The sequence below is a fragment of the Delphinus delphis genome, chromosome 15 (genome assembly GCF_949987515.2).
Source record: "Delphinus delphis chromosome 15, mDelDel1.2, whole genome shotgun sequence".
Classification (NCBI taxonomy): Eukaryota; Metazoa; Chordata; class Mammalia; order Artiodactyla; family Delphinidae; genus Delphinus; species Delphinus delphis.
This window is the reverse complement of record NC_082697.1, coordinates 57877739-57894915: the sequence shown is the minus strand read 5'-3', so window position 1 is coordinate 57894915 and position 17177 is coordinate 57877739. Positions and strand designations below refer to the sequence as shown.

General features: G+C 47.4%; 1 protein-coding gene across 4 annotated transcripts in view; it reads right to left on the bottom strand.

Annotated features, from left to right (window-relative positions):
* CLEC16A (C-type lectin domain containing 16A) overlaps positions 1-16174 on the bottom strand; it is a 209942-nt gene extending 193768 nt beyond the window's left edge. For all 4 annotated transcript variants that reach the window (XM_060031745.1, XM_060031747.1, XM_060031746.1 and 1 more), the window contains exons 1-2: positions 15953-16174; positions 3643-3771 (exon numbers count right to left, since the gene is read on the bottom strand). In XM_060031745.1, coding sequence (XP_059887728.1) covers positions 3643-3771; positions 15953-16032 — 209 coding nt within the window. In that variant the 5' untranslated portion in view covers positions 16033-16174. The remainder of the gene's footprint in view (positions 1-3642; positions 3772-15952) is intronic.
* Between the last annotated feature and the right edge of the window lie 1003 nt (positions 16175-17177).

Genomic DNA, 17177 nt, shown 5'->3' with positions numbered 1-17177 from the left:
ACATCTAGGGTATGAGAACTGGAAGGAAAGAGAAGGTGCTGATGTGGTCATGGGACCCCAGCTGGTCCCCAAGTCTGCTTTGCCCTTTTTGTCCTGGACGGGACATTTGTCTACATGCAGCCTGGGGGCAATGACTTTGGGAGGCACACATTGGCTCTTTTAGTCTTGAAATGCAGACCCCCTAATGCCTGTCTTTAAAGGAAGAAAATGACGTTTCTAGTTTGGTGTTCTCTGTATTCACGCTAAGACCAGATGATCTCTCATCTGGGATACTCAGAACAATTCCCGGCAGTCCCGTGGGTCTGTTGGTTGACTCAGTGTTGGGTCTCCCTCTTCCCTCTGCTGTCAAGTGGCAGGAACATGGGCCTGGCACTTGCTCAGTGCTGCAGATCTTCTGTTTGAATCCATGAAAGGGTAAATGAATAAATAAATATGACCTTAAAGAGACCTCTAAATTATTTTCCAACTCTGATTCTGGGAGCCCGTGTGCCTACAAACGCCATCCATGTTGATCCCCAGAATATTTCATTCATTGGACCTATCGTGTCTTCCTTTGCGGCAGGTTGTACAAAGCACTGACTCCCAAGTATCACCCAACAAGCTCACTGCAGCCCAAGACCGACTTGGGAACTTGTTAAAATGCTTGTACCTACATCTTGCCCAGGGGTAGATTCCGTAGGTCTAGTGTGAAATCCAGGAGCCTGGATTTTTAAAACTCCCTAGGGTAGTAAGGGGCTCCGTGGAAAAGTGGCTAATTCTAGGGCTGGGGCAGATAAAATGCAAGATGAGGCTGGAGCACCTCAGAGTACCAGAAAGTAAGGAAGTGCTCCAAAAACCAAAAGGATGGGGCTGAGGCAAAGGGACACAGGAAGCAGCCTGAAAGAGCTCCTAGTGCCTGAAGCTGGAACAATGCCAGCAAAAAAATAAATAACGTAGTATTGGATTATAACCCAGAGGATAAAATAAATATCCATGAGTCCATATTGATATACATGTGCCTTGCAGATACTGTGTTTTTTTTTTTACAGATTGAAGGTTTGTGGTGACCTTGTGTTGAGCAAGTCTATTGGTGCCATTTTCCCAACAGCATTATTTTTTAACTGAGGTATGTACATTGTTTCTCAGACACAATGCTATTGGACACTTAACAGACTACAGTACAGTGTAAACGTAACTTTTATATACAGTGGGACACCAAAAAAATTCATGTAACTCGCTGTACTGCAATATTCGCCTGATGGCGGTGGCCTGGAACCAAACCTGCAAGATCTTCAAGGGATGCATATAAATAAATGATTGAATAGATAAATAAATGAGGAGAAGAGACAAACCTTCCACGAAGAAGAATTTCAAACAGTGTATGTAGAGACTCCCCCCTTTACGAAGGTGGAGCTTAATTCCCACGCCCCCAAGGTCCAGGTGGGCTGAACTTAGCAACTCACTTTCGGAGACTACTGTAGGGGAGGGGGAAAGAGTAACTTTAAAGTAAAAAAGCCTGGCAGACACCACCTGAGCCAAGTGATCAGGTTAACCTCTCCAGGAATCATGTGGATATCAGGAACACTGACATTCTGGGATGGGAAGGACACTTCCCCTCTGTGACACTCTTCCCCAAAATTCCCAGGCTAATCGGGAGTGAAACCCAGATTGGGGGACATTCTACAGGACAGCTGGTCAGTACTTCTCAAAACTATCAAGGTCATAAAAAACAGGAGAAGACTAAAACACTGTCACAGGACACTGGGGAGACGCGACAACTAAAATGACTGTGGGTGCCTGGATTGGGATCCTGGAGCAGAAAGAGGATGTTAATGGAAAAACTGATAAATTCCAAATCAAGTCTGGAGTTGATGTAATGGTGATGTTTTAAGAAATGCACTCTAGTCATATAAGATATTAACAGGGAAACGGTGTGAGGGGTAAATGGGAACTTTCTGTACAATCTAAATCTAAAATTATCCCAAACTTAAAAATGGATTAAAAACAAGCTCTCTTGGGGCCTCTTTGGGGCAGTGATTTAAGAATAACTGGGCCTCTAAGAGCTCGGTAGTTTTTCTAAGACGACGGATGGACTCGGCCATTCTAGTAAAGGTGACGTGGTTTCTAATCTTTAACCCAAGGGTCTTTCTCATTTCCATAAACAGATATCAAGCAACCAACAAATAGTAAATTCCCCATGGATCCTGAAAGGCAACTAGTCCCGTATATGAGCAACACCTATTTATTACTCGTGTTTTCCCTTGGGGAACTCAGCCAGTGTCACAGGCCTGCATTTTAAACAATTTGCATTTTCCACAAGTAGCTCCATATTAGCTAACCTCGCTGACGAAAATATAGAGCTATCCAGAAAATCACAATATCTAATAAGAAGCCAGGTTGGAATGGAACACCTGTATTTGTTTTAAATGTGTTTTTTAAGTGGCCTCAACACTTATAATTGAGATCATTTTATATAAAAATAAAATCTGTGTTTGGTGGTTGTCATAACCCTAATCCTTCTGCACTCAGATGCTGGGACAGGTCTGTTGAGGAAAGTAGTTCATGGGTTACGGTCTTTGCTTTTTAACTGTCCAATAGGGACACCCTTTTTTTTAAATAAATTTATTTAGTTATTTATATTTTATTTTTGGCTGCATTGGGTCTTCATTGTGGCGTGCGGGCTTTCTCTAGTTGCGGCGAGGGGGGCTACTCTTCGTTGTGGTGCATGGGCTCTAGGCGCGTGGACTTCAGTAGTTGTGGCACGCGGGCTCAGTAGTTGTGGCTCACGGGCTCCAGAGAGCAGGCTCAGTAGTTGTGGCGCACGGGCTTAGTTGCTCCGTGGCATGTGGGATCTTCCCGGACCAGGGCTCAAACCTGTGTCCCCTGCATTGGCAGGCGATTCTTAACCACTGTGCCACCAGGGAAGTCCCAATAGGGACACCTTTTAAAATGATCATTTGCTAACATTTCTTGAGTGCCTAACTCTGTAACAGGCACTGGGCAGGGAACTTGCTCTCTCTCACTTAAAGATGAGCAAACTGAGGCGGGCCTGAGACTCTTCACCTAGGAAGTATGAGAGTGAGGAGAAATCCCTCCATGGGCTCTAGGTGTGAGCCGTTTGACCTTGAGCATAAAAAGCGGGGGGGAATAGGATAAGGATGGGCATGGGGATGAAGATGGGGAAGGGGATGGGGATGATGATGGTCCTCTACCCTCGGGTAGTTGGGAGACTTAGAAGGATTATCTCATCAAGAGCTCAACACTGTGGCCACCCATCAGTAAACACAATCAACGTTAGCCCTTAGTGTCTCCACCTGGGGAAGGGTCTTTTCAGTTCACTTAGAATCTAACTACTCAAGACATTTTCTCCTTCCTTTGGGGGAGATAATCAGACATTACTTGGAAAATTATCCATGATCTTTTCAAATTTTTCTAGGGACACTGTTTTCCATAACTTCCCCATTTTCAGCAGGCCTTTTTACAGTGTTTCAAGGACATTTTAGAGAGACAGAGAGAGAGACAGAGAGGGAGAGAGACAGATATCTGTGCAGGACCAAATTGGCATCAAACCCTGACATCATCAGGAATGACTCATGGTACACATTTAGAAAATTATTCAAAGGAAGAAGAAGAATCAAAAAGCAAAAAACCAGAAACCCTTACTCAAATACAGAGCTGTCATTCTGATCCCCCCAGATCAGAATCTCGGTGATGGATCGGATGGTCTCCACCAGCAGGTTCCTGTTCTGTTCTGTGACGGTGGTGTTTTTGGTCAAAACGTGGTACAGATATCTGAGAGAAAGGAAAAGAAAAGAGAACTAAAGGTTACCAGTTGAAATGTAAGCCAAGCTCAGTGACCATTAGCAACATTTTAGGGACAATTTGGCTGTGCTTTTTACAGACACAGTTGTTAGCACAATTCCCATTTAGAAGAGACATAACTCACCACCCGAGAAAAATGGCAGACAATGCTTCGAAGTGTTCAATAACCAGGGACACACCAACCCAAACTGAGGCAAGACTGTCAAGCTTTTGAAGACAACCATCCTCAAACTCCAGTGTGTACAAGAGAATGACCTGGAGAGCTGGACAAAGCGGGGCCACTGAGCCCACCGGAGACTCAGATTTAGCGGCACTGAGGGAAGACCAGGCATCGGCCTTCTTCACTCTCCTGGGTGATTCTGACGCTGGCGGAGCAAGTGGAGACACACGGCTCAGTGCCAAAAGCCTAAGACCCGCTGCCTGGCTGATGCAGAGATCAGACGTGGAGTCACACAGCAGGGAGGGTGGTCCCAGAGCCAGTGGCTGGGGCACAAATCAGGTGCCGTCATGATCACCCTTGGAATGCCCTTAATCCCCCATGAAGCACAGAACTGATGGCTCAGATGAAGCAGGTGGCTTGCAGTTCAAGGGCACAGCTCTTATTTGCTGTGTACAGAGTAAAGTGAAGTGGGTTTGAGAGGCGATGGCCATGTATTCAATACTTCACCCACCTGAATGTGCAGGGACGGGCGGGCCCGGCCTAGTCCTGAAGGCCCTCTGCCGCTGGTGAGGGCAAAAGCCAAAGAATCGCAGAGGCCGCTCCTGAGCGGTGTGGGGACTAGCAGCCTGGCCGATGCCCTGGGAGCGCCACCTGGCACGGTTTTAAGAGTGTCTCCAGGGCCGGCAGACTGAGGCAACTTCAGTTGTCACGGCTTGGGAAGGAAAAGGGGGCAGCAAGAGGGAGTGACTCAGGAGTATTCACTTCCCGACTTCTTTCCTGGCCACCTTCAGTTTGGGGGTGGGGGACTGGCGAGAGAAAGGCAGGGAAAGGCTAGATAGGTCATACCATTGACGATCTCTAAAAATGGGTAGGGTGTAAAGAGGTAGAATCTTGCAAATGGAACCACAGGGGCCATCTGCTGCTTTAGGGGGTTTTAGTTATTAGTGCTTGTGCTGTTTGTCTAAAGACACACTATAATCATTTTTTTAATCATTTAGTTAATCTAATTAATTAAAACTACATGCAACTTTTAACATGCAGTAACTAGCATAGCTCTCCCAAAACAGAACTCTCTAGCACCTGTGCCCAAATCCACCGGCAGGGCTGTGTGTGTGGGGGGGTGAGGCCAGTGGTCCCCTGTGATTAGGTGACTCCACAGCACTGACCCACCCTGGGATGAATCCAGTGGACCCACTCATGAATCTACATCTCCATCTTGCCTCGAGTGCCTCTTCCTCAAAAGGCTCAAAGAGCAGAGTTTTTCAAACTGTGGTTCACAGGCCTCCTACATCAGAATCACCTGCTTAAGGTGCAGATTCTGGCTTCCGACCCCGGACTCCCAGAATCTGAGCCCTGGGTGCAGGGTCCCAAATCTGCATTTTGAAGGAGCTCCCACTCTTGTTTCAGAGCAACGGCATCACTCACGCCATGGCCGTCAGTGACACTGCCCATGTAGTGAACAGTACGCCCCCCACCTGCTGTGACAGGCGTTGTTGGCAACATGGGGAGAGGCGGATTCTCCCCAGTCTGGTGTTTCCTTCTGCGTAGAGGACAACATGCATTATCACCTCACTATCACACTCCTGGCCCAGGAGGCAGCAGCCTGGGTAAGTGGGTCCGCTCTGAAGACCCCCAATAGGGATAGGAGAGGTTAAAATCTTGACGATCAGCCCTGACTTCTATTCACTGTGCTTTCTGCCTGAAATACCCTTGCTGCCCTGACCAACCAGCAAACTCTTACTCATATGTCGAAACCCAGCTCAGGCATCTCTTGGTGAAGCCTTCTCTCTGGCACCTCTGTACCCATATGCATTTGCTGCTGCACAGACCACCCTGATTGGCAATGATCTGCCTCCTTTACTAGACCTGAGCTCCTCAAGGTCAGGAACATCATCTTATTGATCTTGGTGACCTCAAAAGACTCCAGAATGTCTGGAACACAGTAGGCGCTAAATAAATGCTGAATGGGGGAAGGGTAAGGGACCATCTCCATGAATATGAGGTAGATCAGAGCATACAAGACCAAACATAGTCAAGGGGCCAAATGCCAAACACAGCAAGTAGTGGAACAGAGCGGTAGTGAAGAGTTCAAACATTTGGAGTCCAGTAGACAGACCTGGGCTTGATTCCTGGCCCTGTCTCTTCCTATAAGTGGCCTTGGACAAGGCACTTCACCTCTCTGGGCGTCAGCTTCTACAACCATCAAGGCCTCCTTGCTGGACTGTTCCAGAGATTTGATGTGATACCACATAGAAAGAGCTGAGCATGGTGCCTGGCACACAGTAAGCGCTCAACGGATGCAGGGCTAGCTGCTGCTACTATTATTATAAGGTGGTTGTTATGAGGGCGGCTATTAAAATCATTATTACATTATACAAAGAATATTCCAAGAAGGTAGGAAGGAGAGATCAGGTTGGATCCAAACAGTCATGAAAAGAGGACTTCACTGCAGGAGTTATGGGAAGGTCCAGAGAAACCAGAGCAGGAAGTGGAACGTTTGGTATTAGCTGGGTGATGTCAAGCAAGTTACTTAATCTCTGTACCTCAGTTATCTCACCTGTAAAATAGGAGAGGCAATAGCACCTAAATACTTTAGTACCTACCTATCATGGTGTCGTTAGGAACAAACAAGTAAAAATGTAGACAACTAACCTGGCAGTTCCCGTGGATGACACAAGTGCCGGCTATTACTGTTATCATTGCCTTCACTAAATAACCCCTCAAAAAAATTCTAGTAACTATGAGGAGGCCCTTACAGACAAACCCAGGGTAAGGGGAGGGTGTTAAGTCTTGAAAAGAAGATTCTAGGCGCTCCCATGTGCGGTGCATGGCCTACATGCCTGGCCCTGTGTGCCGGCCTTCCTGTGACCCTCACACTCGCAGTAACCTGGGGCTGTGCACATCACTAGCACGGCACAGGCCAGGACAGGAACTGAGGGACGCTCGCTCAGCAGCTCATCTGCAGCCAAAGGGCAGAGGCTGGCTCAGAGGGCTCCAGCCAATCCCCCACCTCGGCAGGGCTTAATGCGCTCTGCCTTTCTCAGTGGCGCCATCTGCTGGCATGTGGTGATGCCGCACCAGGGTTTCACCGCATGACCACGCATGAAGTTGGGTGTCTTTTCACATGTTCAGAGCCATTTAAATATCTACTTTTGTGAGGTGTCTGTGAAAGTTTTTTGCCCATTTTTTCTAGGTAGAGAGCCTTTTTCTTATTAATTTTATGGAGTTTATGCATTCTGAATACAAATCCTTTACTGGATATACCTATGGCAAACATTTTCTCTGAATGTGGCTTGCCTTTTCACTCTCTTTACAGTGGTCTTTCGATGAGCAAAAGTTCCTAATTTTAATGCGGTCCAGTTTATCAATCTTTCCCTTGGACAGTGTTTTTTGTATCAACCTTAAGACCTCCTTACCTACCCCAAGGTCATGAAGAAATGCTGTTTTCTTCTTTTAAAAAGTTACTATTTTACCTTTCACATTTTGACTTAGAGTACATTTGAAACTCATTTTTGTGTATGGTGTAAGATACTGGCCAAAATTCATTTCTTCCATATGACTATCTAGTTGATTCAGCATCATCTACTGAAAAGGTCCTCATTTCTCCAAAGCACACCGATGTCACTGTTGCCATTAATCAGGTGACCACGCATGGGACTCTTTCTGGATGCTCTAGTTCCACTGATCTATCTGTTTACCTTTGTGCCAACACCATGCTGTCTGATCACTGTAGCTTTATAATAAATCTTGCAATGTGATAATGTAAGTCTTCCAACTTCTTTCCTTTTGTTTTTCTTTTATTATTATATTGGCTATTCTTGGTCCTTTGAATTTCCATATATATTTTAAAATCACCTTCTCAATTTCCACAAAAATACCTGCTAAGATTTCCTTTAAGACTGCCCTAAACCTATAGCTAAATACAGAGAGAACTGACATCTTTTGGAGAGTGTAACATGATGACATTTACATTTCCTTCAAGGTTTGCTGGATAGGGGGCTTGCACATCTTTTGTGAGATTTATTCCTAGGTATTTGATGGGTTTTTTGATGCTGTTGTAAATGGGAGTGTTTTAAAATACTCATTTTCTAAATGTTTGTTGTTGGTAGATGGAAACACCCGCTGGATCTCAAGCTCTAAATTCCCACCGCACTGGCTCATCTTTTTGCCCTCACGATGCCCTAGCACACTGTTTCAGGTAATCTTTTTGGAAGAGACCCTCAATATATGTTTGCTTAAATGTAGTGGGGGGAGAAAGGAAAGAAAGCTGAATGGATTAAAGATTAATATTTTAATGCTGTGTCTAATTCCAGGACTTTGGAAGCTCAAGTAATTCACTACCTCAGAGATACTAATATAGTTTAATAACTTTCTGGTCTTAAACGTAACACTCATTTTAGAAAGGTTGGAAACCTCAACAACAACAAAAAGAGAAACGGCAATTGTCAATCATGCCACTGCCCAGAGATGACCACTGCTGGAGTTGCAATCTATTTCCTTGGGTCTTTTTCTTTGCTATGGATATTAACATAGTTGAGCTCATGCTGTATGTCCATTACCATGCCCATCTTTCTTCCCACCTCTGGCTAAAATAAAAGCATTTTTGTTATTGGCAACTGTTCTCAAGCATCAGTAGTGACTACGTAGTACACCACTAAAAGGACGGCACAGCAGTTCCTGGGCATTAGATTCCTAATCGTTCAGATGATCAACAAGCTAACAGCCATCTCTATGTGCAAAGCTGTGTTCCCTATCTAGATAAGATTCCAAGGACAGTGACAGATTTTTCTCTTACAATGATAGTAACTGCTACAATGATAACATTTTCTCTCAAACTCTATGTGTGTATATTTTTACCATCATCATCATAAAAACAGTTGCAGCCTCCTGGGCTTCCCTGGTGGTGCAGTGGTTGGGAGCCCGCCTGCCAATGGAGGGGACACGGGTTCAAGCCCTGGTCCGGGAAGATCCCACATGCCGCAGAGCAACTAAGCCTGTGCGCCACAACTACTAAGCCTGCGCTCTAGAGCCTAGAGCAAGCCTAGAGCCCATGCTCCACAACAAAGAGAGGTCACTGCAATGAGAAGCCCGCGCACCGCAGCAAAGAGTGGCCCTCGCTTGTTGCAACTAGAGAAAGCCTGCGTGTAGCAATGAAAACCCAACGCAGCCAAAACTAAATTAATTTTTAAAAAAATAAATAAATATAAAAACAGTTGCAGTCTCCTATTGCCAGGCCCTGTTCTGAATGCTTCAGATGTGTTCACTCATTAAACCCTTACAACAATCCTGCAGGGCTGATGATCTGGGGAGCTGAGGCTCTGGGAGGCTAGGACCCACCCAGAGTCCCAACACAAGGACAGGGCACCCAGGCAGTAACCCCGTGCTTGTAACCATTATAGTACAGAAGATGCAAACAATGAGTTAAATGCTTTTATTAGCCAAGCATTTCCATGAAGTTAAGAATGCCTAGCACACAAGACAACCAAATAAACAAACTGAAAAGGCATGACAACACGTATCAGATCTCAAGATAAGTGCTTATCACTGACCCTTATTCCACTTTATTGGAAGAGAGCCGGCATTATCATATCTCCAGAGGAAGTTCTGCAGAATGTAGAATCCCAATTTCAGACTCTTGCACATGAGCAAACTTTACTTTGAGAGAAAAGCTTAGGAGTTTGAAGCACCTGGAGACAGAAAAACTGCAGCCTGTTACCAACGTGCAACCAATACATTAGAGGCTCATCACCAAGGACCACGGACTGTAAACAAATCCTTCCTCCACAGACTCTGCTTTCTCAAGAGACTCACTTATTTCACAAGTTAAACCATTACAGTTAATAATAATTATGTCCACTTCAGAGACAGACATACTAAATTCAAATTCATACAAGTTTTATGACTTGTATCATGTCTCTTAGGATGCTCCCATTGGAAGATACTGAAACATGCGCAAGCTAGAGTGTGAGGAAGGATAGGGCCTAGGGGGACTGGAAATCCATTCCCCCAAAGCACACCCCCCAAATAACAACGTCTGGGGTGAGGGGACATGGAGCCTGTGTCTGTGTGGCCTCCTCAGCACCAGGGAAGACATCTCCCAGAGGGTCCTACTCTGTGTCCCGAAAACCTCCATTTGGTCAGGATCCAGCCCTCTGGCCAGCAGGACAAGGAGAAGCTCCCGGCAGGGTGGAGGCGGACTAGAAGACTAGCAAAAGGTGTTAAAGGCAGTGCTTCTCCTGATGAATCACCCCTGAAAGATGTCAAACTGGGCCAGCGAGTGAGGCCGGGACTGAGATGCTGAGGTGCCGGGGAGCCGGCAATCACGGCGAGATTGCCGTAGCAAGGCTTTCAGCCCTAGAAGAAGTCACAGCTCTGGCACAGGCGCGGTGCCCAAACTGGCAAGAGCTGTTAGGAACTGCTGTTAGGAAAAGTCAGGCCAGAACTCGCCTCTTTCATTCATCCTATGACGAATTCTTGTTGATCTTTCACTGCGTGCTAGGCCCTGTACTGGCATCTGACAATTTCCACGTGAACAAGCCACCCAGGCCTCTGTCCTCACAAAGCTTACGTTCAAATCTGGGAGAAGGAAACAAACATATATTCAAGTAAGACCATTTCTGATAGCGAAAGGTCATGCCTGAGGAACCCTGGCCAGCTTCCTGGGGATCTAACTCACAGGTGGGATAAAGCTTGAAGAGCCTAGAGCACCCACCAGCTGGTCTAACTCTTTGGCGATGAGAGGACCTTATGATGACATGTTGAGTGAGACGGTGGGAGCAAGAACAGGAGAAGCTGCAGATGACAGTAAAACTTCTTGTTGGCTTAAGTCACCAGGGCAATTTTTATGAAAGAATTGTTTAGGTTTGTTTTGTTTTGTTCTGTTTTTTGTGGCCATGCAGCTTGTGGGATCTTAGTTCCCGGACCAGAGATTGAACCCGGGCCACCGCAGTGAAAGTGCTGAGTCCTAACCACTGGACTGCCAGGGAATTCCCAAGAATTGGTATTTTAAGGATACAGTTCGGCATCTGGAGACAGCACAGATGCAGACAGGTGAGGTGTGTGCAACAGTGAGTGAGAGAAGGACCATCAACGTGAAATGGCACAAGAAACACTCCTGGGTTACTGCAGGCACTACCCTCACGTACTATAAGACAGAAGCAGCCCCTGAGGGGACGCTCCTCCAATCCATTCTCCAAACTTCGGCCAGACCACAGCACACGGCTCCCCACTGTTCTCAGCCTAGTGTCCAAATTCCTACACAGAATTTACAAGGCCCAGTGGGACCTAGGCTCTGTGACCTCTCCCGCCTCATGGCTTTGCTCTCGGGCCCTACACACCCCCTTGCCCTGTGTCTCTCTCCTGCAGGCTTCTCAAACGCTGTTTCCTCTGCCTGCAGCATCCCCCCTTCCAGCCTGCCCCCTACTGCCTGTAACAACCACTCATCCTTTATGTCTCCATGTAAATGGGTGTCTGCCTACCAAGGATGCTCCTGGCTCCCCAGCTGGGGTTAGAGGGTCTTCATCTGTGCTCCCAAGCTTAGATGGGTGGGAACAGTCTGGAGTGCTCTGATGGCCTGGGGGAACTTTAGACTTGACATAATGGATGCGTCGTACTCACTATGAGTGATACGATGAATATGACACTCTAAGAAAATGAATCTGGCGATATTGTACCCCAAGCTCTAAAAATAATCAGTGCTATCTTAGGCAAAAGTTGAATATACCAAGAGTAGGTGAACGTCTGCCTGCTGGGTATACATTCCTCTTCTCCCTAATTTTCCTACGCTGAACCATCCCTTTCTCTCATTCTCTGTCCACTAGCTTGGAAGGAGCTGATGCCACCCTGACTCCAGGGAAGGGCCACTTAGAGTACCCCATGCCCCCCTGTCACAGTGACTAGCTCAGGGGCGGGCATGAGACCCCAGGCTTGTTCAATGGTGCTCATTTCTGGACTTCTGCTGGCAATATTAAGAAAAGAAGCTCTCTTTTTCCCAGGGGTTGCTAAGCTGATATGATGTAAGCCTGAAGCATGCTGAGAATGACACCAACCCAGAAGAAAGAGGAGACAAGAACTGGAAAGAAGCACATACAGACAGCTTCGTCTGAACACTGAGACGCAGCCATGGCTTAGCTAGGACAGCCTCCTCAGTGGCAAGAGCCAATCAGTTCCATTTGGGGCTTAAGGCAATTCCAGCTGGGCTTCTGTCACTTAAAACCAAGAATCTTGACCCATACACAAAGGCGATTAGAATTAAGGCAACAACACCAAGAACCTTGACCCATACACAAAGGCGATTAGATTTAAGGCAACAACACAACCCAACACCAAGAAAGTTCTAGCAGTTTGTGGACTCGCAGTCCCTAGTGAAGGTGATGCTTCAGTAGCAATCAGGCAATTCCATCAGTCAAGGTTTCCGCTTGTCAATGTCACAGCCTTGCCACTAGTCTGGGCAATAAACCACCCATGATGTGTAGCAAATGACCTCTTACTATTTCAATCTGCCTCAACTAAATCACTTACTCCATTCAGTAGACAGAGACCACAGTACACAGCTTTCTATTAATTAGCAAAAGTAAAACCCTGTCTTACAGCAAGATTCCTTTACAGTTTGAAAGCCAGGAATGTTATGAATAATGTGGTTCAAAAAGGGTTTCCAGCTGCCCGTACTATCTTCTCAGTTGTTCTGTAAATCTCAAACTGCTCTTAACAGTAAAGTCTATTTAGAAAAAAAAAAAAAAGGAAGAGGGTTCTCAGATGCTTTGTGTGCCCCCCTCCCAAAACTGTCAATTCTAAATTCGTTTAAGTATCTTAATCTCTCCTCTCTACCCACACTGCCCTAGGTCAGGGTAACAGTGTATTAGGAACTGTCACTTGTCACTGGTAGAGTGACCAATTAGTACTGGCTGCCCAGGACTTTCCCAGTTTTAGCACTGAAAGTCCCACGTCCTGGGAAACCCTTTAGTCCCAGGTGCCCCGCAACGGTTGGTGGCTCTCTGTATCAGAGGAGGCCCAAGCCCTGTTCCACCTCCAGCCTTGTGTCCCATAACCACCAGCCCCACCTTGACACTCCACAGACCCCAGGGCCGTGTCCACACGGTGGCTCCTGCTCATCCTTGACAACTCTGCTCTGGTTGCCTCCCCCAGAGGGCTTCCAAGAAGGGTTCCCACAAAGCCCTGAACCTACGGTGATCCCAGCACTTGTCATACCACAGTCACTGGCTCTATGGCTATCTCCCCCACCAGCCGGCGAGCTCCCTCAGGGAACGGGCTGTTCTGTGCCCAAGCACTGGGGTGGGCACTAGCTGTTTATGGCACTCTTTCCCAAGTCGCTTTGGGATCTTCTAAGCCCCCCTCCAACACACAAATCGCCAGGTTCTTCAGGCTACAGTGTGGATTCAGCTGATCCACCAGATCCAGGGCAGGCAGCTCTGGTTTCCAAAAAGCACCCAACAGCCGTGTGACCTGAACAATGAACCTGGGCAGTTCCCAGGATACTTCAAAGGAACCTGAGAACCTTCACCATTCCCTGGCTGGGCAGAGGGCGAAGATGGCCATTGGGCAGTGAGACTCAGCCAAGTTGAAAGTCTTCCCAAACTGACTTTTAGGAAATTTTACTCAAAAAGACAGTGTAATGAGTGCAAACACTGAAGTCAAATCCTGGCTTTGACACTTTTCAGCTGTTGTCACCTTGGGCAAGTGACTGAACCTCTTTGGACCTTAATTTCCAGGCTAAGAAATAGAAACAATAATATTTCTGACAACTCCTAAGACTTATGAGGACTAAAGGAAATAACACACAGGAATTCCTTAACAAGCACCTGGCACCGAAATGCATTCAATAATTACTAAAGTAATTTAAAAGGGTTAGAATCAGGCAGAGTTAGGTGAGAGCTTGCAGGTACCTGGATGCTGGCAGCAGGCCCAATCTCCTTTAGATATCTCTCCTCCCCTTCTCGGCCTCATCCACCCACTCTCTAAATTCCTGAAATCTCTAAGCCTCTCCCTTTCCCGTCCAGCTGCCCTCCCATTTAAGATTCCTGTTTCCCTACACAGCCCCGTGCTTGCCCTAGGTCTCTCTCCTCCCCATGTCCTCTCTCATCACCACCCCCAAAAACCATTCCTTATTACATAATGATCCCTCCTGCCGCCCACTCTTTGAGACCCACAAACATTTATTAAACACCTGCTCCATGCTAGAAAGGACACAGCTGAGAATTACAGCACCCCTACCCCCAGCCAAATGAGAAGCCCCCATCTAACTTCCCTCCCACCAACACTTTCCAGGGGCCCCTGTCTTCCTCCTACTGTTCCCTGCCCGCCCTCTCCATCCTTCCTTCCCATTAGTAATCCTGAGAGCTCCTTCTGGAAATCAGCCAATTTCTTACCACCAAAGGTTTGCTTACTCCCCCACTCTCTCCCCCCACCCCTCAACACTGTATTTTCTTCCCTGAAGTCATTCCCTCTTCAAAGGTCTCTATTTTCCTTCACCTCCACCCCGCCCCCCCGCTAAAATATCCTAGGCTCTGCCTGCATGCTCTGCACCTCTCCCCGATTCATTAATTTTTTTCATTCTTTAAGTATCTATTGAGCTCCTACTGTGTGAGAGGCTCAGAGCTAGATGCTGGGAATACAGCTTTGAGCAAAACAAGCCATCTCTGCCCTCCGGGAAGTACCAGTTTAGTAGCAAACAGAACAGCAGTAAAAAACAAAACAAAACAAAACAAAAACCCACACAGGATAATTGCAGATAGTGGAGATTAATCAAATGAATGAAATCTAACAGAAAGGAATTGAGGCAGGGGAGGCACTTTAGGTAGGGTGGTCTGGGAAGGCCTTGCCCAGCTGATAAACACTGCTACCATTATTGGCCACCATTATTGGCTACCATTATTGGCCATACAACTGTTATACAGTTGTATAACAGACACTGGATCGATCTCTTTCCACACACAATATTACTGAATCCTTGCACAATGTTCACCATTCCCATTTGCAGATGAGGAATCAGAGGCTCAGAGAGGTGAAACAATTTGTCCAAGGTCACCAAGCCATTAAATGGTGGAATCAGGATTTGAATGCCAGTCTAACTGCAAAGCCACTCTGTGTACTCCTGCTTCCCAGGACCACCTTTGCCACCTGCCTCCCTCGGAGCTCTACTTCTGACACTTTAGACTCCCCTAAGAAACTACTTTGTTTTTTTGTTTGTTTGTTTGTTTTTTGCGGTACACGGGCCTCTCACTGTTGTGGCCTCTCCCGTTGCGGAGCACAGGCTCTGGACGGTCAGGCTCAGCGGCCATGGCTCACGGGCCCAGCCGCTCCGCGGCATGTGGGATCTTCCCGGACCGAGGCACGAACCCGTGTCCCCTGCATCGGCAGGCGGACTCTCAACCACTGCGCCAACAGGGAAGCCCACTAGTTTGTTTTTTAATTATTGTTCTTTATTGAGCACTTGTAGAAGCTTCCAGCTTTACGTACATTCTCTGACCCTACCCTCAAAACAATCGTAGAAAGCAGGTGCTCTCACTATATCCATTTTACAACTGAGGAAACTGAGGCCTAAATTCATCCACTTAAGTTCAAACCCACATCTGTCTGACTCCAGGATCCAGACCTCTGACCCGTAAGCTGTCCAGCCTAAGAAGTACCACCCCGGGGAAGCTTGGTGCCCATCATCCGGCCCCAGCAAGACCGAAGTCTGCATCCGTAAACCGAAATCTCATCCCCTTACTTTACAGATGGGGATACTGAGACTCTGAGAAGCGGAGCGACTTGCCCAAGGTCACACAGAGAGGACCTACGGGGTCAGGGTTCGAACTCAGGCGCCCTATGTCCAGAGCCCTAGCGCTTAACCGCCGAACAGCCTTTTCCGAGCGCCTCTCTCGGCCCTCCGCCTCCGCTCTCACACTTCCCAGCGCCCCCGGCCAGGGGCTATGCGCCTCCATCCCCAAGTCCAGCCCCGCGGCCTCCCCCTTCTGCCCCCAGTACACTCACTTGAGGTGGTCCAAGGAGTGGATATTGCGGGAAGACTTGCCATGGCCCCCGCCCACCCAGCTCCGCGAGCGGCCAAACATGTCGGCGGCCCCGGCCAGTCGCTTGCCTCACGGTCTCATGCCCAAGCGGCCGAGCGGCCAGGCGCCCGCGGCGGCGGCACAAGCGGAGGAAGCAGCGGCTGAGGTGCTCGAGAGACTGCCAACCACCTTCCCCCCCGGCCCACAGTCCAGCACTGACATTCAGCCGGAACCGGCCCTTCGACCGCCGCGCTTTACGGCGCCGTCACGAGGAACGCTGGGAAATGCAGTTCGCCCGCGAGGCCCCCGCTGACAAGACTCTCCGAAGGAACTACAAGGCCCGGAGTGCATCACGCAACTTCAGGCCGGCGACCTTGGAAAAGAGGCGGAGCGAGAGGAGGACAGTCCGCAGTATCTTAGGGATAGGCGGGAATGGGAAACCTATGGGCGGAGCCCTGAGAAACGAATCCGTGAAGATTGGGGAATAAAAGTTACCACAATATTAACAATTATTACCTTTATGATAAGACTAAGAATAGCTGTTGCTTGGCGTATGCCGCGTGCCACTGCCCTAAGCGCTTTACATATATTGTTATTTAATTCTCACAACATCCCTGTGAGGTGGGTACTGCTATTATCCCCATTTTACCCAGGAGGAAACTGAATCACAGAGGGATTGATTTGTCCAAGGTCATACAGTTAATAAGCGGCAGACCCAAGGTTCAAACCCAGGCACCCTTATTTTTATGCCCCAACAAACGAAACTTCACAAAACCGGTAACGTCCTGGTTTGTCCTCACAGCCTTTTTCTTTTTCTACTTCAATTAAAAAATAAATATTGAAAGGCCTTCAAGCAACAATGTACCAAAACTGAATGTCCTGTGCTTTCAGAGCATTTCTCTGGTCTTCGCCGAAAATCCATGCCATTTCCAAAACAACCACACTTATAAAAATAAGGAAACACACAGCTTCCTACACCAGCCAAGAAGATGTATCTAAATTTCTCTCCTGTATCGGGAGTGGGAAGCTCCATGGAGGCGATACTGCCCTGTTCACCATTCATTCATCCATTCATTCATTTCTACACCTCACAGTTATCTAAGGTCTACTGTGTCCCATTAACTGTGCCCAGGACAGAATTGGGCTAAGGGTCAATATTCTCCCCAGTGCCTAGCACAAGGTTTGGCATATAATAAATGTTCAACAAA